This window comes from Salarias fasciatus, chromosome 19 (assembly GCF_902148845.1).
Source record: "Salarias fasciatus chromosome 19, fSalaFa1.1, whole genome shotgun sequence".
NCBI lineage: Eukaryota > Metazoa > Chordata > Actinopteri > Blenniiformes > Blenniidae > Salarias > Salarias fasciatus.
In genome coordinates, this window is record NC_043763.1 from 11,550,894 (window position 1) to 11,568,725 (window position 17,832).

Here is a 17,832-nt window from a genome sequence, read left to right on the forward strand (position 1 = left end):
ACTTGGTTTTAAAATCATCTCGAACAAAATGTTCCTGCTGGCGACCAAAATGTAAGAATGTAAAGTGATGAAAGATGGCAACTGAGTGTCTTCGCTCTATATTTTCTGAATAATTCTGCATTTGAAATGTGAGCAGATGCAAATGCCACTAAATCTATGAGGCAAGAGATGGAAGATGAGGATATTTTAATGGGGAACACATTCCTACAAGGAGACAGATTCTCTCCTCTCCGGCCGTGGAGATCATGTATCTGGCCCCGTGTCAGGTCCCGTCACCCACTCATACCATGACTCACTCTGGTGAGAACTGGGTAACAGAGTTGGTGGAGGCGCTGCCCGGCTCTCACAAGGCCTCCCTGAAGGGGTGTAAGGTTCTGCGAGACTGTAGTCTTGGTAGATTGTATCTCCTCGCCCCCCTGCAACCCCTGTGTGGCTATCCTGTTCGGCAGAAAATGCGGCGTTGAAAGTGAGCTCGCCGCATCACAGAGGAGCACAGAAGACTGCTCTAAGGGACAGGTCTGTGTGAGTCCTCTTATTAACTACCAGAGCCGCCCCTCATCTCAACCTAATGGATCCCACTTATGCTGTCATCGCCATGCCAACCAGCTGTCAGCTTTGGTGCATCGAGTCCTTTGTGTTTCAGAGGGATGCAACTGTGTGGCGTTGATCTGTCTCAGCCTCCAACAAGCCTCCACCTCAAAGGAACCACCAAAGTAAATGCTTCTCTTCTCCGAGATCCGTTGATTAAGAGGGGAAAAACAGCGACTGACACCTTATTGTAAAGCCTGAATACATTAAGATAAGAGGACCCGAGTCCAGGTCAAAGAAAGGCCTATTTATTGAGGCTAGACAGGCCGCATACGAAATCTGTCGGCAGCTGTTGACTAGTTGACTTCAGAGGATTAAGCCAGCAAAAAGGAATATGCAAGATCAGCAAGGTTTCTGCTGAACAGAGTTGGCACCGGCTGCTGTGCAAGTTAATAATCCAAGAGACAAAGACGAACACATGTAATCTATCAGATCAAAGTCAACGGAGTTATAGCGGCGCCGCGAACGCGCCAGCCCCAACAGCGGATTCATTTTGTGCAAAAACAATATGCAGTAATCTCTGCTTTAATATCTGGTGAACAGCGCAGCGTGTTGACATGCAATTTATTTATTTATTATTTTTTATGACTGTGATATCATGCCCACACACTCAAAGAGATGAGAGTTTTTGTTTGCTGGAGAATATAGGTCACCTCCTCTCTGCCTGGATGTCACATGGTAACAGACATACCGTGCAGCAATGCAACAAAGATTAGAAGCTTTTGAGAGGCAATGGCTATATTTGTCCTACAGTTGGTTCTGGGTTTAGTTGAGGTCTGCAAGGCACTGAGATTTACAGGCGCCCATCTAGACATTAGCGGCGAGGGTGAGGATACAATACAGTTATAATTTTAATCCGGAGTCGCAGATTACTGGGTGTAATCCGGCGGATATGCCCACTCAGAACTGAGAAGAAGCTGAGGAATGGCTCCATCTGAGACCAGAAATATTTCACAGAAACTTTCCCACACTTGTATTCCTGGTGTGACGTATTTATTTTGTGCTGAGGGTCTTATGTAACACTTCGTGTGGGTCAAAAATAACACAGCCTTGCATTATCCCTCAGAGTTTGTGGAAACCACCTACAGACGCATGCAGAGCCGCGTCCCATCACCGTCGACTGATCCCAAAGGGGGATTACATTTACTACATGTGTAATTCGAGATGCACTGCTGTACAAGGAGCTTTATTTGAGTGAAGAAGATGGAGGAGAAGAGAGTTCATCCACAGAGATGCATTCCTCCTTGCCTCATCACTCTCTCTGACCTTCCTGTGTGTGTTTGTGTGTGTGTGTGAAGGATTAGGCCCGTGGGCTGGGCTGGTGGTCTTCCCAGGCTATTTTTATGAAGATGATAGTCCCCCTGATCCTTTTGGAAAATTGATAGGACCACATGGTTCAAAATTCAAATGTAATTAGCTGACTGTCAGTCAAATAGTGGGTGAATTTGAATATTTAATCAGGTGGGAGAGAGAGAGACAGACCTGTGGATGATGGAAGCAAACAAAGTGGGAGTCTGGAAATAGCTCCGCAGCTTCTGTCCGCTTTTGTTGCTCAACAATGAGTTTTAAATGCGGCTACAAGAGGATGGCTATTAGCAAGATGGCCATCGCTTAAATTGTCATTTCTGCTCCTCCTCTTTCGTTTCGCTGAGGATGGATTGAACATCCACAGGCCTGCAGCGTCTCCCTTCTGAAGTGCTGCCAAGGCCCTCTCAATAGCCACTGAGAGGTCCTGGCAATATAGTTCAGTACCTGGCAACCACAAAGCTGCTGGCACCTACCTCTCATAAACCATCTGCAACTGCTTGTGTGTGTAGCAGGAACTGACAGAGGCCACAAGTGTGTCCAGAACTCATCACGACATCGAACTGGCCAAACTATCCCGCTATGGTGCTAATGACCAAACCCGATACTGTCAGGACAAGATTAAGATGAAATCTAACCTTTTATCAGATTTAGGTAATTAACAATTCGTCTCTGACTTCAATTTCCCCCAACAGTCATGTTCTTCTTGCCGAGTTGCAGTGGTTTCCAGTATTTTTGGATGAAGCAACGTCGATTAAATCCGTTCAATGGGCTGGTGATCCGTGCAGCGTCAGCTCCCTTAAAAGGTTCAGAATGATGTCGGCGAGCATGTCCATTCTCCCCAGAGATTACCGCTAATAAGAGACCCTGTATTTATAGAAGAGCCCCCCGAGCGGACACCCCCATAATCCTGCCTGACCCCTTTTTCATCCCCGTGTCCGCCGCTCAGCCTCCACAGTCCCTGCATTCAGCCTCAGCCTCGCCCTGTATCAACTGAGGTACAGACTTCATGAACACAACACTGCTTTTCCACGTCTTTCTTTTTTTTTTTCCTTCTTTCAAAGAAGGAGAAAATTGCTTGGCTTCCTCTGTACTTGCTTGTTGAGAAGGGAGAAGAAATTGTCTGGACTATTACTGAGCACTTTCAGTCTTACCTGTTCCTTCTTATTGTCCAGCTTTCCTGCTTCTCTTTTGACCCACAGCTAAGAAGAGCAGACCGCGATGTCTATGCCCGAGCGCTTCGACTGCCATTACTGCAAAGACTCCCTGCTGGGGAAGAAGTACATAATGAAAGAGGACACACAGTACTGCACTAAGTGCTATGAGAACCTGTTTGCGAACTGTTGTGAGGGTTGCTCTTTACCGATTGGCTCTAACTGCAAGGTAAGTAGAACAACGAGCACTGATCTGAGAATAACGACTCCCATGTCAGTAATGTGAATTTAAATTATCTGCTCGTATTTCCAGTGAGATCTAGTCTGTCTTACAGTTTCTCTTGAAGTTTTTTTTTTTTTTTTTTCGAACACATATAAATTTTCCATGGATGCTTGAAGTTAAAGAAATCTTTTAAATGCCATGTTAAATATGCACAGGACCTGTCCTACAAGGACCGCCACTGGCATGAGCAGTGCTTCAAATGTTCAAAGTGCAGCCGCTCTCTGGTGGAGAAGGCCTTCGCCGCCAAGGATGATTTGCTGCTGTGCACCGAGTGCCACGCCAATGACTACTCGTCCAAGTGCAACACCTGCAGAAAACCGTCATGCCAGGTATCATGAAGATACCTAGATATCATGGAGCACAATTGTAAATAGGTCAATGATTGATGTTATAAATCATTTAGAACCAACTTTAACCAGAACTGAGCAGAAAATAGTGAAGATATCAGTATTAGAGCCACAGCTACTTTACTGCTCGCGAAACAATATTAACATTCAGGTGAGTTTGTGAGAGCAGACAGCGTTGTACAGCTTAATTATTCCAAAATTAGTCTGTTAGCAGTTCAGATTGTTGTTTTGTAATTAAAAAAAAGAACATATTAAATTTATGTGTTTGGTAACTACTAATGACTGAACTAAATCTAAGTGAAAATCATATTACTTACAATAATTAAGAAGTAGTATTGAGTATTCTTTCATATAAATTATTGTACCATCTGTTGCTGCTTTGGACTTTCCAAATTCAGAGATAAAAATCACAACAAAACACTTTCTAAAACTAAAACATTCGCGTATATGGGAAAAATTAACACTTTATGAAATGTTCAACAATTATTTTTGCAAGGTATGGCTATAAGGGTCATATACTTAAAGCTGTATAGTTTCCTAACCTTTTAGATGACGATTGAAAATTTAGTTTATTATGAAGCCACAGAGTCGTGAAGTCAGATTTCCATCCTTCTGTTTTGTACGTTTCCTTTTGGGATGAGATTGCATCTATTTAACCGTGTAACTCTGTGAACTCTGACACTGTGCTGTGCTGAAGTGACATTAGGATAAAGAGATATGTTAAAATATAATTTATCTACACTCAAAAAAAAAGAAAGGAAAATACACACCCGATGCAAATTTAGGTACAATAACATTTGCATACATTGTTACAAGTTTTATCACATGTAACACAACAAACAAAACCTTACATTGTTTTATTATTCCCAAATGTTTTACAAAGAATACATAGATGAGACAGTCTCTTTCCAACAGAGAAAGCAGGGCTATTTTCAGCTGCAGGGTGTTTCTGTCATGGAGGTACCATATGCTGACGGAGCTGTTCTCCTCCTGTGTGCCAGGTTCTCGTAAAATGGAATACAAGGGGAACAGCTGGCATGAGACCTGCTTCCTTTGCCACCGCTGCCAGCAGCCAATAGGAACCAAGTCCTTCATCCCTAAAGACGCTGATTACTTTTGTGTGCCCTGCTTCGAGAAGCAGTTTGCATACCAGTGCTGCGCCTGTAAGAAGGTAGGGTTACAGCTGAGCGCCTCACGTGTATCGACTGATGCGGTAAATCTCCTGACTCGGAGGTTTGCTTACCTTGAGGCTGCAAAGTCAACTGACAAAACGCTGAGAGAATGACATTGTGAGAGTTTCGGCAGTCTCTTTTTCTTTTTTTTTCTTTTTTTCTCTGACACGGATTTGTGATATTTTCAAGGCTATAACCACAGGTGGAGTCACCTACCAGGAGAAGCCCTGGCACCGGGAGTGTTTCCTCTGCATTGGCTGCAGGAAGCAGCTGTCAGGCCAGCGATTCACCTCTCGGGAAGATTACCCGTACTGCCTCGAATGCTTCAGCAACCTGTATGCAAAGAAGTGTGTGGGCTGCACCAAGGCTATTACTAGTGAGTCACAAGCTGTGTTTATGTTTCATTCACTCCGACACCAGGCTGTTCTTCTTGTATTTAAAACCCTCACTTACACTTACATAGGAACCTTCAGGTAGAGAATGGACAGGTTTTTCATTAACCTTTGCAGCATGAAAATAAGGAAATCTTTGTTGTTCTGCAGGTCTGGCCGGGGCCAAGTACATCTCCTTTGAGGAGCGCCAGTGGCACAGCGAGTGCTTCACCTGCATGCAGTGCGCGATATCGCTGGTGGGACGCGGATTCCTACCAAGCGCGACAACGTTCTGTGCACCGACTGCGGCAGGGAGAAATGACCTTTTCGTGGAAGGATCCCACCTTTGGTCCCAGTGACAACAACAGCTCATAGTCTCATACAGATGTTGCCGAGCCGTGATGAAAAATACCTTATTAGCATGCCTGGTACATACACAAACTGAATGTCAAAAGCTTGTTTTGCTGCTGTGAATGACCATGGCTTCTCTTCCACACACTGCCACAGAAAGACGCATAAACTACACTTCACTGCACAATCTTCCACTATTTACATTACATTATACAAACATCACGTCAAAACAATTGCCAAATAAATTTCGCCAAAATGTTTGATGCTTAAAATAGGTTTAATCTTCATTATACTGATGATTTTATTGCATAGTTAGATGGAAGAGAGCCATACTAATGCAACAATAAATGATGCATGATTTGCCTGGTTTTTCATGTGAAATGCTTCAAACTCTAAAAGCTGTTGCAATAAACACAATTCGAGACTTTTTTTCTGATCTTGTGTCTCTCTGACAATCTAGTAGTAAAACTACTTGAGGCGTTATAGATGCACACGGTTGTAGAGCCGCTGTCTCTCTTCATTCTTATCACCGTTAGCTCTAAAAAGCCGGCGCTTCATGGTTGCCACTTCACTCAGCCCGTGCTTACTCACAAGGCGTCCCTCGTCCTGAACTAGCTCAGCCCTCCTGAGAGCAACATGAGCCATGTCTGACAAAGCTGCAGACATGAGAAGGCTGGCACGAAAGGCTCGACTTGGTACAGTGATGCATAAAACCAACACGGTGACCTGGAAACACCCGGACAGAAGACACAGCTTAGGAAAAGGTAGAGGGATCCTAAAAACGAATAGATGAGACATGAATGGTGAATGGGCGTTACGTTGTTAGGAGCATTCACCATTTCACACATAAATGAAGACGGCTGCAATGCAAGGAGCTCAGTCCATCCATCGGGAGCAGGTTGGAGTTCTGATCTGGACGTGACCTGCTCTGCCAACCGACGGCAGCAGTTTACCTCAGCTGTTTTATTGAAGCTTCTTTTCTTTGTGATAGTTTATAAATCCCTTGAAGGTCCAGATTATTTAGTATCTTCTTCAATTATTCTGTGACACTTCGAATTTCAGTGCTGAGCATTTTTTGTCTTGAGTTAAAAAAAAAAAACTCAGCTGCCTTTTGAAAAAGCAAAAACTGCTATCACGGTCTAAAAGTAAGTTGTGACAGTTATAACTGTAATGGTAGGTTCAAAAAGCAGATCTTTTTAAGAGCACATTCATTCATTGGACTATGATTGCTATAAAACACACACACACACACACACACGCACACACGCACACACACACACACAAACACCCCAGCTGTACTGTTGCCTCTTGACCTCTTCACACTCAAGTCATGCAGTTTGTAAACACGCCATATATAGTGTGTTGTGCACATCACTGCTTCCTGTGTGTCTATTATCCACTGACCACTTCGGCCTTTCCACATACCAAGCACACCAATGACCGCCGCTGCGGCCACCTCTAAACATCCGTCTTCCTCACCATCGCACGTTGCAGCGACGCTTGTAAAAAGCTGGTTTTCTTGGTGAGGGCGCTGGATGAGTTGTGTAAGTGTCCTCACATGGCAGGATGAGCGCCGTAAAAACGCTGACATGGACTTCCTGTCAGGATATAGTCACATGGGACACAGAAGTACTTTATAGTACATAAACTTGTGGAGGAATTAGAGGGAGACTGAACAGCAGAGAGGTAGGGGTGTCTGATTTTATATTTCACTGAAGAATAGCAGCAGCTTTGATTTGAGCAGATATATATTTCATGCCGGTTTTTCACAGTAAAAAGATTTAGTATTAAAGAATTATTTTCCACTCTGCTTGCTGGTGAGTTATTGCTTGACTTCAGCTGCATTTGCCTCTTTAATCTTTTCAGAACCATCATAAACTTGCACAATGGCTTTTAGAGCCTTCAGACTGTCACATGTGTACGAAAAGCAAGCGGCATCAAAAGAAAAGGGCAAATCCGGCATTCACTGCGTCGAGTGCTACGACCGAAATGTGTACGTGGGGACGAGAGACGCATCAGTCCAGCACTTCATCACCACCGGTGACACGAACGGAGACCTGAGTCTCGGCTCAAGCGGACTCAGAGAAGGTAGGGCAAGGAAACTGGGCTCAAGCAACCCCGTCGCCCAGCTGAGGACAGTCCCAGTTTTCAACCATCTGCTGGTCCTGTGGGACCGCAGCATCAGCGCCCTCAACATGTTCTCCTTGGAGCCGGTGTCAGCTCTGAAGAAGATCCAGCACGTGTCTTTGTTCGAGGTGTGCGACTCGTCAGCGCGGACAGGAAGTGTGGAGATGGTGACGTCGTCCAGCCGCCGGAAGGTGATCCGGATCCACACGGTGGGAGTGGACCGGTGGGAGGTCGTCAAAGAAATCCCTATGCAGCAAGATCCAGTGGCCTTGGCGGTGGATGGAGCGAGCCTGTGCGTTGCCACTAGCGACAGGTATCTCCTCTGTGACACTCAGAGCGGGAGCAGCGAGGAGCTTTTCCCTCACGATCACAGCAGGCAGCACGTTGTGGTCGCTCGGTGGGGCCAGGCGAGTTCCTCCTGAACGGGCCTGAATATTTAGGTGAGAGCAACTGTAACGGCCGCCTGGTGCAGATGTCATGTATGCATACAGCAGAAATGCATCTGATATCAGATCACACACAGATCCATGCAGCCCGAGGCTGTTTGTTTTACCAACATATTACTTCCGCCCTCGTCCCTTCAGGCATGTTTGTGATGAAGACAGGGATATGCCAGCGCCCTCCCCTGCAGTGGCCCCAGGAGGTGCTGGCAGCCAGAGTATGTTTCCCTTACATACTAACCCTGCAGCCCCAAACGTTGTCTGTCTACAGCATGTTAGATCAGCAGTGCAAACAGACTGTGAGTCTCAATGAAGCAAAGGGGCTTCTTTCCACATCAGGTAAACCGACACCATCAATTCACCGCAGATTGTAGACTGAAAATATGCCAAAACCTCAGCTGTGTTTTATTTTTTTCGAAGATGCTGCCGTGTTGCTCTCCGTTTGCACTTGTTCAATCATTCTCTTTGCTCCTGCCGTTCCCACGCACGGAGTGTTTCTTAAAAAAAAAAAACAAATCTCCCCTCAGATGGTGCGCTGGTGTTCACAGAGAGAGACATTTTCAGCCTGAGCATGGTGCCGTTCAGGGAGCAGATCCAGGCTCTCGCAGGACATGAGAGGTTTGAGGAGGCCTTGTTGCTGCTGGAGGGAGTTCAAAGTCATCGACCACTGGATTCACACAAGGTGAAATGTGACTTATAGACACACAGCGGGGCACAAAGTGTCCCTGCTTTGAAATGTGGCTGTTTGTGTGACTTCACTTCTTTTTCATTATTTTTCTCCTTTTGCAGTTTGACTACTGTTTGCTCCTGCAGGGCAGCACACAACGCTGCTGTCATTCCAGTACTTTATAAAGTCACAAGTAGCACTGATGCGTAGATAACATGCATGCATCATAAACCCAGCTGGCATGGCATCATAGCCTCCGATTTTAATATTCCATCGCTGCGGACCAGATTGTCTAAAGACGTCAGGCTGCAGACTGATGACATTAATGTGAGTTTGTTGTAGGTGTGCTCCGGCTGAACAAACGCAACGGAGGGGAGCAGATGGTGTCTGACATTTAGAGTAATCTGCACCACATCTCACATTACAGGTTAAAGGTGTTCCCTGTTAGAATTAACACGCGGATCAATTATCATTCGCCGTGATTTGTTTCCCTGTGAGCTGCTCTCCACCAGATACTCACAAAGTCTTCTGCCTCACTTATTTTTTAGTCCACATATTAATGCATAAAGTATGTTCATGCAATGTGTGCCTGCTTCTGAAAGGGCTTATTATTTATTTATTTATTGTTTTTTGAATTTAACTGGCAGGAGTTGCAGAAGGCCATCACTTGCCTGGCTGGATTTGCTCATTTTTACCAGGAGGGCTTTTCAGATGCCAGAGATCTGTTCATGTGAGAGTAAAAACCTCATTATCACGACACTCAAAACTCTAAATAAAACAAAACGCTACGGGCATGTGGAGTGTCCATTTTCTGGTGATATCACACTGACGAGTAACACAAATCAATACTAATTTCCTATTTGAACAGCAAAGGAGAGCTGGACCCCAGAGAAATCATCCATCTCTACCCCGACGTGCAGCTGTGTCTCGCCCAGGACTTTCAATCTGGCCTTGATCAAGGAAACAAGAGCAGGGACCTCCAGGTGCTCTGGCAGGAGGACAGGAACACATTTCATCATTACCTGGAATTCCTGGGAGATCTGCTCAGGGCGGTCAGGGGGACCGAGCAAGGCCTGAGGTGCAGTGAGGAGGTGGACAGCGCCCTCCTGAGGTTATATGTCATACTGGAGGACACGGAAAATCTGCAGCAGCTTGTGGCTCTTCCTAATGAGTGCAGCCTGGACCACTGCGTCCCTGTGCTTGAGCAAAACAACAGGTGAAGAATCAAGATGGCTCAAGACTTTCAGCCACACGTCTGAAATAGCAACACTTTGCTTCATCTTAATGTGAGGATAATTCCCACAGTGTCTAAAGGTTTATGATCTCTGATTTCCAGGTTGTTTGCTTTAGGCTGCCTCTATAAAAGCCATGGAATGGAAACTGAAGCAATAAAGGTAAAATTTCATCTAAACACAACAATAAATTAATGCACACTGCATGTGGGAAGTAGTGTGAGTTATGTTGTTATATTCTTCCAGACCTGGGTGAAGATAACGGAAGACCTCCACAGAGATCCTGCATGCTCAGATGTGTATGGGCACATAGTGAAAACACTCAGTGAGCTGAAAAGCCCAGATATTGTGTGGGCATTTGCAGACTGGACTCTGCAACAAAACCAGGAGGTGAGGTTTTCTTTTTTTTTCCATTTTCTATGCTCTCAGCTAAACTAGAGGGCAGAGTTGTACAATGTGTGTCTCAGATCAAATCATGTTGACATGCTATTTCCTAGACTGATGAAAATAACCCATTCATTTAACTATTCACTCATTCAATTTAACAATCTTGCCTTATTTGACAAAGACAGGGGTGCAGATTTTCACCAGGCGTCCGCCAGATGACCTATTTGACGCAAACGACGTCCTCACTCTCCTACACAAGTATCCCCTGGCTCTGCTTTTGTATCTTGAATTCCTAATCAATGATCTTAACAATGAGGTGTGTGCAGCAGCGGCTACCTAATCTAATTCTCTGGCTCCTTTATCCAATGCACGGAGACATAATTAATGTAATCTGTCCTCAGGAGGAGAGCTATCACAACCGCTTGGCCCTGGCATATGTTACTCAAGCTCTGAGACAGGAGGAGGAAGAACAGTCAGATGTGAGAGAGACCAGAGGGAAGCTGCAGCAGCTGCTGTGGGAATCCAAATTCTATAACATCTCTGTTGTGTATGGTGTGTGGCTGCTTCATGAGATAATTAGTACTATCAGTAAAAGAAAGACAGCAAAATGTATTTTCTTTTCTGATTACAGAGAGTGTAAAATCAACAACCCTGCACACTGAGAAGGCCATTCTCCTTGGTAGGAGAGGTGAACACTTGCAGGCCCTTCAGACCCTCGTGCATCTGGAGAAAGACCTCCGAGCAGCAGAGCTGTACTGCTGCAGGGCTGCCCGGGGCCGGGACTTCAAGTCCAAGGAGGTCTTGCTCCTCAGCCTGCTCCAGGTCTACCTGAGCTCCCAGGATCTCATAAGTGCTGCCGTGGATCTGCTCAACAGTCACCCTCAGGCCTTCTCAGTGGAGACTGTGATCCAGCTGCTTCCTGAAACCTGGTCCGTTCAGCTGGTCTCCCAGTTTTTAGTCGGATCCTACCGGCGAGTCTTTCACCAGAGGCAGACGGTGAGGCTGCAGAGGGCCTTGTCCCAGGCGGAGCTCTTGAGGCACAAAGCCATTTGGGTGAGCGCTATAGCATATTTAAAAAAAATGTTTCACTGCAGTGAACATTGCGTGTAATCGTGCCTCCTGTTTTGTTCTCTGGTCCGCAGCTCCAGGCCTCAAAAACAATGTTCAGAGTGCTGAAAGAGCAGAAGTGCAGGGTCTGTCAAAGAGAACTTGCAGAGCCCCAGTTTTCCTGCAACCTGCAAGGAGAGCTGATTCATGTCACTTGCACCGGCTGCTCTGCGTAATAAAGATATCAATACGCCAAAGTACCCGTCTGTTGTTGTTTTTGTGAAAATGTGTGTCTTTACACTCTTGAGAGCCACACTCATTTCTAGCTAGTTAAGCGTCTCTTTTCCCAACCGATCATTTCGCCAGATTAGACTGTGTCATCGGGGCTAAGCCTACAAGGATTCAATTCATGGACTGTGGAACAGACATGTTCTCTAATTAGATAAAAGAAAATATATTGTGCAAATAACCGGTTTCAGAATGCAAGAGAGCAAAGAGTGCAGTTTTTCAGGGCGTAGTGTCTGGAGCCACTTCCTAAAAAGCACAGTGGACTGCAATAGCTATAAAGCCAGTTGTGGAGGACACTGATATATATTCACTGATCAGACTGTGGCGTTTTACAAGAAAACCAAGTGTGGTCATTCTGATGAGCGACGGAATAAGTCCGTCCTCCACGGCTGCATATATACGTCTCTGCCATCGTGGTTTCCACAGTGTATATTGTCTGCAATGAGCTGGGAATAGAAAGTCAACAACTGAGAGGCTGAGAGGCACGTGAGAGAATTTTCCTTTTCAGCTCAGACATTAATTCACAGTTATGACCCCAATGAAATAAAAGTCACAACGACAGGCTTCAAAATGAAACAGAAACAGGATGTGGAAGTAAAGCTTTTAGAGTCAGTCATATTATAAAGTAATTTTCCTAAAATCAAATGACTTGATTCTACTGAAGTGTGGAAATATTCTTCAATATACCTAAACATGTATAATTAACCTTTGATTGGATGTGTGAAAATGTTTGATAACTTCTGTTTCTTTAAAACTAACAATGATAAAACATTCGCTGTGATGCTGAACTTGTGCAGGATTTGCAGAATTTGTGTGATTCAAGAAAAAATGCTTCACACTTTGCATGATAACAAATTCACTGGTGTTTTGTCCTTTTGACAACATGCATGATGACATCCACTGTGCAAAACCAGAGCAACATGCAGTACGACTGCAGTCAGTGCATTTAAAAGCATCAGGTTAGTCTCCTTTTTAAAGCTACACATGATATTGTAGGACGTTGACACTCAGGAGTGAATCATATGTGGGGAAAATGCATGAATAACTAATTTTTGAGACATAACACATTTACTATATGTGAATCATGCAAACATTTCATCAAATTACTTCAAAAAGTCACAAAGTATAAATACATTTTTAAAATAAAGGTGTTATTTTCCATCTGTTAGTAGTCGGTACGTTCTCCATGTGTGTTGTGTGGGATTCCTCCAGGTAGTCCTGACACACTCTGGAGATGTGTTTCAGGTTAATTGGTGACTCTAAAACTGAGTGTTCCTTTGTGTTCATCCTGCGCATAAACAATCAAATAAGTCTTCAGACTCTTCCAGGTCAATCGAAGCCAACCTGACAGGACTGAGAGGTGCTCCGCCTTCACTTTCAGCTCCTCCAGTATGACCTGCGACACGTCGCTCACGCTGTCGCTGTCTATTTCTGCTGCATTCTTTTCATTAAGGCTAACCATAATGCTGTATTTATTCTAAAGAGACATCTTAATGAGCTCGAATTAAACTTGTGGTTTTGGCCGGACTTAAGTATGGCTTTGGCTCTGGATGAGGAACTAATTGAAGTGTAGTTAAATAATGAATCAATAGTCAGCCTGTTGGGAGGGATTATCTCTTTGTGGCTCCCTCGCCAAGACTTCCTGTCTCTCTCTGCTAATGAAGCTTCGGGGGACGTTTTTCATTGTTCTCTGTCAGGTTGTCGGAGCTGTGTTCACTCGGTGGGTCTTTTGAGGCATTTTTTCAGGCAGTAGCTGGGATTAAGGGCTCCACAAAGAACACTCCTGTCTTAAGCTCTAAGTTGAAACTTGTCACTTTTTGTGGCTAAATTTAACCTCTGAGTCATAACAGTAAACGGACTCACAAAACCTAGAAAAACCATTTTTTTTCAGCTCGCAGTTTTGATGTGGTTGCAGGAAAATTGCCACATCCACTCCCCCGTATCTGCTCCCTGTAATTTTGATAATCTTGGCATTTAATTTCATCTGCTGCTAAGACCCCGCAGCACTCCGGCACGGGCCGCTGACGGATGGGAGCGCATGCACGGAGAAAAAAGAAAAGCACGAGCTCTTTGAAAACGCTTGTTTTGAAATGCGAGGGCGCCGAAGGGAGCTCCTGCTGCTCTCTGACTGGCTGCTGTTTGGGCCGTGCCCCGTGACCGGTGACCACTGGGTGGACCGGGCGCCCAGATCATGTCCACTCCTTCCTTCTCACGGACATCCTCGGGGAGCAGTAATGTTGTTTTTAACACCCGAGGTTACGTCGCACCTCAAACTTTTTTTTTTTTTCCCTCACCTTTGATGGTTGCCTTCAGCCAATAAGTAACCTAAAGTTAAAAATACACAGACACAAAGATAAATATGCTTTCATCTGCACTGCTGGGTGAATTTTGATGGGCTTAAGCGCATTCTGTGACGCATCAGTGAGAATGAGAAGAGATCATTAATGCCAGTGTGATGTTTCATGTTGTGCTGGCTGGGAGCCTGGGTCACTGCAGGTCAACCAGGGTGCCGACCGGAGAGCTATTTCGGTCGTATAAGGGAATCGGACTGGATGCACAACGGTTATAGAGGAAAGTACGGTGGTATCCAGACGTTGGTCTCCCATTATAAATATCTCACGTGGCCACAAAAGCAGCATGAGGATGGAAAACAAGAACATTTTCTTCTTGTGCTTTTCTAAATTTAAAGGGAAAATAGTTTGCCGTCTGGACTGCAGGATGTAACTGTGCATGTTAGCAAAGTTTGTTTTGGACTGAGAGTGAGCGTTTTAAAAAAGGGACAAATTGACTGTTTGGGGGCTTATTAAGGTCCACGCTGTAATAACTCCATCACCGCTGCCTTGAAAATGAAGAATAGAACAGGATTAGTTTAGTTCTAAACAATGAGGCACTGTTGTGCAGCTTTATTGGAATGATGCTTTGTTAAAAAAAAAAAAACTAAAAAATGAAAATATTTCTCAGTATTTTGAGGCTTAGTAGAGTTTGTAGCAACCATGTAATAGCTGCCAGTAAAGTGATCATTTAGGCTGTTTTGAATGAAAAACCGAACTGAACTTTTTCTTTTAATGCAACTCCTAAATGTAAAAACGTAGCAATTTATGGGGAAATATGATAATGGATCAAGTCCACATTTTCCAACTGGCAAATTAGTGAATTGAAGTGAGAGGAGCTTTCTTCATTAGAAGCACTTGGGAAGGTGGAGCCAGCTGTAGCGATATAAACCCCAAAGTCCAAAAACCCAAACACAAAGAAAAGCCTCAAGCACAAGGAACACAGAAACAACAGAACACGACCTTCACTGAAACACAGACAAACCATCAAACAAGATGCACAAGAAAAGCCCCAATATATAGAAAAAAACCTCCAGGTGAAAACGATCACACACTCAGGCACAGGTGAAACACATCAGGACAGGGAACGGCCATCAGACACAACTAGAGGAAACCAGGGAGCCTGAAACAGGCGAAACGTGAACATGACATGAGTGACCGGTACATTATTTCTTCAACGAAACTTTCTTTGTTCCTCATGTTGAATCTCCCACTGTTTGAAGGTCTGTTCATTTCTCAATGGAACAGTGCATTGATTTGATACGAAGGGCAAGATTAAGCAGTCTAGGATCTATAAAGTTAATTCTTCGTGAGTTTTCTTACTTTCAGTGTGGGATTTAGGAGCGAACAGAGGAACGACATGGAGCAGATCATTTAAGGCCAGAGGCTCAGACTCAGGCTCCGGGTCGCTCCTACCAGTTGGTGTTTGAACGGCTCGTGTCCACAACAAGAAAAGGCCTGATTTGACCCGCACGAGAGGCATGCTAGTAAAAAGTCATTGCCATCCCAAAATAATGCCAGGGTCACACTAGTTTGCCAGGGAAAGTATGTTCACGGTCTGCGAATGTGATGGTTTTTTTAAGATGGGACGGCGGCAGTGAGTGTGTAATTACTTTGATTCATGACTGCATGTGATTGGTAAATGAACTCCATTTAGACTACAGAGTGACTTCTCGCCACTTAAGCAGCCTTAAAGCACTTTACACTTTACACCAGTATCAAAGTGCTCAACTTCTATTACGGGCAATCAAAGGTTCAGTGGAAACACTTCTGCATACAGACAGAGTGAGATGAACGAACCGACTTAAGATCTCTGAGCCACAGTCACTCCGACTGCAATGTTTTATGACGGCACAGCCAACAAACGGAGTTTCTGTTTGGGAAAAGAAAGATTTTTCCTTTCAGTTTTTGTAATATTGTGTGGATTATTTTGGTGATTTATTCCAGGTTATTTTACAAAATGTTATTTGGTTTTTATAAATCATTTCATATCAAGTTAAGGTATGAGAAAATGTGTTCAATGCAGAAAAATAATTTTTCCAAAAGAATCACAAAGTGTTTTTCCTTATCTATTGAAATATTTTTAGTTTATGATTATATCATTTATTCATTTGGCACACAAAAAGATCTGTGGTGTTTATGCTATTAAGAAATTCACGATATAAATAACAATTTCAGTAATTTACTAAATTATTTTTTTCCATATTGTCATATTTCCTTTAATTGGCCATTGTTGGTCTAAAAGGAACAAACAGAAAAGCACAAAATATAAAATATTGCCACAAGTCTGAAAAAGAGTTAAACTAACTGTAGTTTATGAGGGTTTGTGGATATTTTACTCGTCAGCAATTGTATGAGCACAATTTGTGGAAAACACTTCAATATATAATTAACTTTAATGAAATCAGCAAAAAAAAAAAACTAGTAAAAAGAATAATTTTGAAGTTATAATGAGAACAGCCTCAAAAGCTAACATTCAGGAAACATGGTTCAAACAAGGGACACCCTCACAATTCATCATTCAAAGTTATAAAAATACGTACCCAGAGTGCAGGTACTTTATTTTAGCACTGACTCTTTAAAAAAGACGTATGACGGCTTGTCAGTATAAAAACTGGAGCAGGTATTACACCAAACAAAGCCTGTGGGGAAACACATACACAATGCTTCTCTGTGCATCATGCATCATATTTATAGTCAAAGCCACAAATTACTGTATCATGTCCCTTATGACGTATTTTTCAGTCTCTGCGGTTGCCGAAAGACAAGGAGAATCCTAATTTGCAGCCTTTTTGGTAGCAATAATGGTAAGGTAGCAGAAAACCTAACCAATTGAACTCTATTTGCCACTTTCCCCCCTGGAAAACTAATTCTGTCGATATAGCTGAAAGAGTATGGGAATAAATAACCAAAGAGGATGATCAAAACGGGCCTGTTTTTAACTCCTAAGGCAAGACTGTCATTTGCACGGCGTTGCTACCTTGGGGTTTGGCTCGGCGCCACTGGGAGAAATGTGTAGGGTGGCCCACTGGAGACGCAGAGAGACGGCGACCACACACACCCACCCCGGTCTGCTGCATCCAGGCATGAATTATATACATGGAGCCGGCAGGATGGGAGGCGACGCATGTCCACAGGGCTAATATTGTTCCTCACTGCCTCTTTCAGAGTTCAGACCTGTTTTGTTGACTTGATATTTTGAGGCAGACGTAATTTATTTCTATTTTCTACATAATTGCCATCTATGAAACTATTATTTTTGCTGTATAAATATCAGTTATTCAACTCCGGATGATTAGTTTATCAGAGACGTGATATGACATGACATTGATATAAGCAAACATTTCTTATTTGTCCTTACAAATGACACAAATTCTCATCATTTTCCAGCTTTAGAGTTGTTTTCTAGAACTTTCTCGAAACTCTCCACCAACTATTTCTGAGAGGAAAAAGTTTCCCACTAAAAGCTCTCAATTAAAAAGTTGGATGACCGCTATTACAATTTACAGAAAACAGAAAAAAGTTGATTTTCTCTCTGTGTTCGTTAAATAGTAAAATAATCCTTTATCATGACAAAACTACTGAGCAGCATGAGTGATATTTTAACAACTTATTGATGAAGTAAGATGCAGTTGAGTCATCTTGTTACCTTTCATGCAGCCTCACACTCTTTTCTTTTGCGGTGAACTTTGGAGAAATCTTAAAATGAATCATGACTGTCTTTCATGAGAGTCTCTCTGACC

General features: G+C 43.6%; 1 protein-coding gene and 1 pseudogene across 1 annotated transcript; both read left to right on the top strand.

Moving 5' to 3' along the window:
* The first annotated feature begins 2,797 nt into the window (after nt 1–2,797).
* On the top strand, nt 2,798–5,775 carry LOC115406304 (four and a half LIM domains protein 2-like; annotated as a pseudogene).
* A 1,673-nt stretch (nt 5,776–7,448) lies between these two features.
* LOC115406297 (transforming growth factor-beta receptor-associated protein 1-like) lies at nt 7,449–11,707 on the top strand. The gene is given in 12 exon segments (XM_030116241.1): nt 7,449–8,088; nt 8,091–8,138; nt 8,283–8,477; nt 8,666–8,820; nt 9,453–9,535; nt 9,674–10,021; nt 10,142–10,199; nt 10,284–10,427; nt 10,606–10,740; nt 10,826–10,976; nt 11,056–11,477; nt 11,567–11,707. Coding segments are annotated over 12 exon segments (2,511 nt in total). The 5' UTR covers nt 7,449–7,457.
* The last annotated feature ends 6,125 nt before the right edge of the window (nt 11,708–17,832 follow it).